Source organism: Dendroctonus ponderosae, unplaced genomic scaffold (genome assembly GCF_020466585.1).
Source record: "Dendroctonus ponderosae isolate FM_Combo_2020 unplaced genomic scaffold, Dpon_F_20191213v2 Dpon_F_20191213_10, whole genome shotgun sequence".
NCBI classification, from domain to species: domain Eukaryota; kingdom Metazoa; phylum Arthropoda; class Insecta; order Coleoptera; family Curculionidae; genus Dendroctonus; species Dendroctonus ponderosae.
This window is the reverse complement of record NW_026017111.1, coordinates 1,575,610-1,579,559: the sequence shown is the minus strand read 5'-3', so window position 1 is coordinate 1,579,559 and position 3,950 is coordinate 1,575,610. Positions and strand designations below refer to the sequence as shown.

General features: G+C 43.2%; 1 protein-coding gene and 1 long non-coding RNA gene across 2 annotated transcripts in view; both read right to left on the bottom strand.

The window, feature by feature from the left end:
• Positions 1–3,950, bottom strand: part of LOC109542636 (RNA-binding protein fusilli) — a gene marked incomplete in the record, with an annotated part of 17,553 nt that overhangs the window by 6,381 nt on the left and 7,222 nt on the right. The window contains 4 exon segments of the mRNA XM_048662281.1: positions 1,578–1,630; positions 2,070–2,159; positions 2,678–2,847; positions 2,908–3,131. Of these exon segments, the coding sequence (XP_048518238.1) occupies positions 1,578–1,630; positions 2,070–2,159; positions 2,678–2,847; positions 2,908–3,131 (537 nt within the window).
• On the bottom strand, positions 59–1,211 carry LOC125502855. Its single transcript, XR_007280575.1, has 2 exons — positions 530–1,211; positions 59–146 (listed from the first exon to the last, which is right to left on the bottom strand). It is a non-coding gene; the product is annotated as an uncharacterized LOC125502855 (long non-coding RNA).

Genomic DNA, 3,950 nt, shown 5'->3' with positions numbered 1-3,950 from the left:
ACATCCTACAAACATTTGCACCCTTTTTCACTTACTTTGCAACATTCAGTCCTCGGAAAAACTTGGCAATGTCCTGATCGCTGCTCTGCCACGGGAGTCCTCGCGCTCTTACCACACAGTTGGGGTCGACTTCATCATCTTTTGATCTGAAATCGAAAATTGAGGCAACCGTTAGACGCATTGAGCCAGGTTATCGATGTCGAAAGAAGCAGTGCAAACAGTTTAAAAATCACTTTCAAACCGATTTACCCACTTGAGATGGCAATCGTGTGTTTCCAGATTGCCACGCTCTATTTATGTTTGTTTAAGCTTTTATCGGCGCTCACTGTTTGTCTTCTTATGCAATGATCGGATTTCTTCCCTTATCAGCCACATATAAACATCTCCAGGAAGGAGGAAAAAGCGCGTGCTCTAAGCACATTTTTTTAAAGTTGAAAATCGCGCTGTTTGTGGAAACTCCAATGGCGTTCTCAAACAAGACCAGCAGTCTAGAAACTCCAAAGCAGCCGAACGAGTTTGAAAAACTCACCAGTTAAAGCAATCCACTAAATCACCGCAGTCACACACGCGCTTATCGGATTTAAATTATTATTGGAAATCAATTCTAATAAATATTTCAATCACAATAGGAACTGTTTGGTCGAGCGAACACCACTTGGAGTAATACACATTCGACAGTGAAGTTAAAGAAATGTGACCGAAGATAAAAAAAGACATCAGTGCTCTGTCCCACTCGCGCCTCAAACGGTCCACGTTGAGCACGAGAGAGACCGCTAGAGAACTACTCAAGAACTGATAATATGTCCGTTATCGCTCTAGTGGGGCAACTAATGTCAAATTGTATTGGTTTTTCGGTTTCAAGGCAGATAAGGCAGCTCGATTTGCCTTCTATAGGGAGCGAGTAAAAAAGACACTTTTTGCAATTTCAAGCAAGCGATTCGAAATCGCGGTATGCAGGTGAACCTTGCAAACGCACCCGGTATGTCCGAAACTGGATTTATCAGGAAGTCTTAAAAATTAAATGGTTATTAATCGATGTCCACTTTAATCAAATTTAACCACGCAAATGAGATCGAGAAAACTAGATGAATGAGGGCAAGTTGCGCCATTCATGTTGCGAAATTAAACTACTACGCAGAATGAATTGACCGACACTCGTAGCGCGCGGATTTCCATAGCAACCCATGACGTTCTAATTGTCTTAATCTGTCATTTACCTGCTTTTCGTTCTTTTAAACAGCAACCGGAGGTGGACGATTAAGGCCAGTTGCTCTCAACCAACTAAGCCGTGTGTTGGCTGTGCGGAAACAATAGCGGCTATCGCAGAAAAAAGTTAAATTTTACGACGCAAATAACGGCCAATTGAATGGAAAGGCGATTTTCAATATTTTATTAGTTGGCAACTTTTACGACCCGCTTGCTCAATTCCATATGATTAGCTTTTAACAGCCATATAATTTTTATCTCACTTGTGGCAGACCGGGCCAGACAGTGACAAGCCGGAGGACGTGAGGTGGCTCGACGTGTCACATGTCAAGTCAGAGGAAATGTCAACGTGAAACATGCGGTACTTACAAAATTCCGGGCTCCAGCACCAAGTTGACTGTTTCCAATTGGTCGAATGTGTGCCCTGCAAAGGAAAATTACCGGCCAATTAGAAAATCTGGAAAAAATTATCCAAAATCCTAAAATAACTACAAATTTTACAGCTACGGCGGCTAATAGATCATGTAGACACCTACCATAAGGACCAGAGAACGTGCACCTACACGAAAACGTGCCGATCGACTCAGAAAACTTCAATTTGTCAATTGCTTCACGCCAAGTACTGGCACTCTAGATAGGTGTAACACGGAAAAAAGCACACGAACAACCGCTTTTATCAGTAGAACTCAATGCACAATTCTCACGTGCACGTCGATAAGACCGAAGTGCATGGAAAAAGAGTCAAATTGCGTACAAAACCGTCGGTTCATTAAACCTGCTGACCGTTGGGGAATATGCATTTTTGCAATACTTACTAATACTGCAATACCGTTCGGCTGATTCAGCAGCTTGTTCCTACTCACCTTCAATTAGGAGCCTCTGGACGACGTTCACCATGTCTTTCGCCTCTCTGCTGTAGAATTTGCTGTCGATTTCCGGCTTCAATTGCATTACTGAGCGCTAGTTTAAGGAAAATTCGTCTTAGTGGCAACTATTTAAGCAAGTTTTTTGTTTGTCAACGTTATGTGTCGTTGTCGATTATCGCCCATAAAGAAGCAATATTTGAGCAAACTTCTCATCTTTCCCCCGTATGGGGATTTGTAGCTGTCAGCAAGAGCTGGAGCAATCATGACGTTGCCATAGAAACGCGCTAGTCCTTGTCACATTAACTAAATGACAGACTTAACATTGAGCGATACAACAAATCGAGCCTTGAAAATACGCAAATGGGTCAAACCTGAGCATTTTTTGCGAATACCTCAGTTTTGAGTTGTTACTAAAACCCAGTTGAGTGGCCAACAAAAAATCAAAACTGTTGGCGCATGTAGCGGTAATCAGGCACCCCAGGGCCATCTAGTAGGAACTAACGGAAATACCGGCACGGATTCTCACAGGCCTTTGGGTTGCCAGTTGCGTGGCCCAGATAGCGCCACCAGGCACGCGGCGGATTAATGCCCATTCAAAAGGATACGATCTAAAATGTCCGCTATACTTCCGGGTGGCTCATCGCGTCCCAGGAACGTTGCCACCTCCTTCCGCAAGTCGTGGAACACGTTGTAGTAGTCGGGTAGTTCGAACTCTTTCCGCCAGGCTTCCGGGTGCAAACATTGACGGATCGGCAATTGGCCGTCTGTCACTATTCTGAAAATTGCCCCAAAAACGCGTTTATTTTTTGTGTTCGGCTTTTTGTGCTCTACCCACCGAAAATCCGGGCTGCGCGGGTCCAACTCTAAGGAGGCGCAGTAGCCTTCGAAATCTGCCAGAGCCTCGTCCAATCGCCGATCTGCAATGTGTTTCATGTGGTCGGGGTGGGGAGTTTCGGTTTGGAGCTGCTCTCCAATTACAACGTTGCCATTGGCGTCTCCTAGGCCATTTTGACTAGGAAATCCGGTGGGTCGGATCGAGTGTTGTTGCATACCGACAATCTGAAACGACCAATATTTATCGTATCGGCAACGCTGCCAGCGAGATGACTATGGATTTGGGATAGGGAATGTTCCGTAATTGGACCAGAATATTCGAGTGTTGCCAAACAGCTCTACCAGGCAAGCGCGACAAGCTTAAATAGAAGTGCGATTATTGTTGATGGTAGTGTTTGCAAACCCGAACCCCCAAAAGGTAACGTTATTTTAGTAGTTTCTGGTTTCACTGTCATTTTCATACGAAGTTCTTTGTATGAAGCAATTCGGCAACAGTGCAACGCGGTCTCCATTGGCGATACTCACAATAAGTAATTCTTAATACCCACATGCTTCGATTCGAATTATAAATATAATAAAAAATAAATATTATTGCAAGACTTGGACAACAAACTGACAGACGGCCACATTTGCTCTAATTATGACACTTACACATTGTACAAAGTGATGAATTGACAAACTTCAAGGGATTTCAAATCAGGATATTTTTAACAGTATCTATGCTTTAAAGAGAAATTGTATATACTTTCCTGACTGTGTTTCAATTCCACGTTTCGGTGTATTTTTCCACCATCATCAGTTTTCCGTCCCGTTTTGCATGTTTCTCGAAAGCAAAATGAGCAAGAACGTGACGCTGCTTTTTTCGAAGTTTCTCAAGAACGATTCGAGCCACTGAATTCGTTTTGGCATCGTTGGATAGAGAATTGAAAAGTCCATTCAGTCGTCACAACGTGAGTGAGGAAATTCGATAAGTTTTGACTCAGAAAGCGAAATTTGAATATCAGACACTTAGGTGCAAGATTATGCCAAAATTTAATGTTTTCC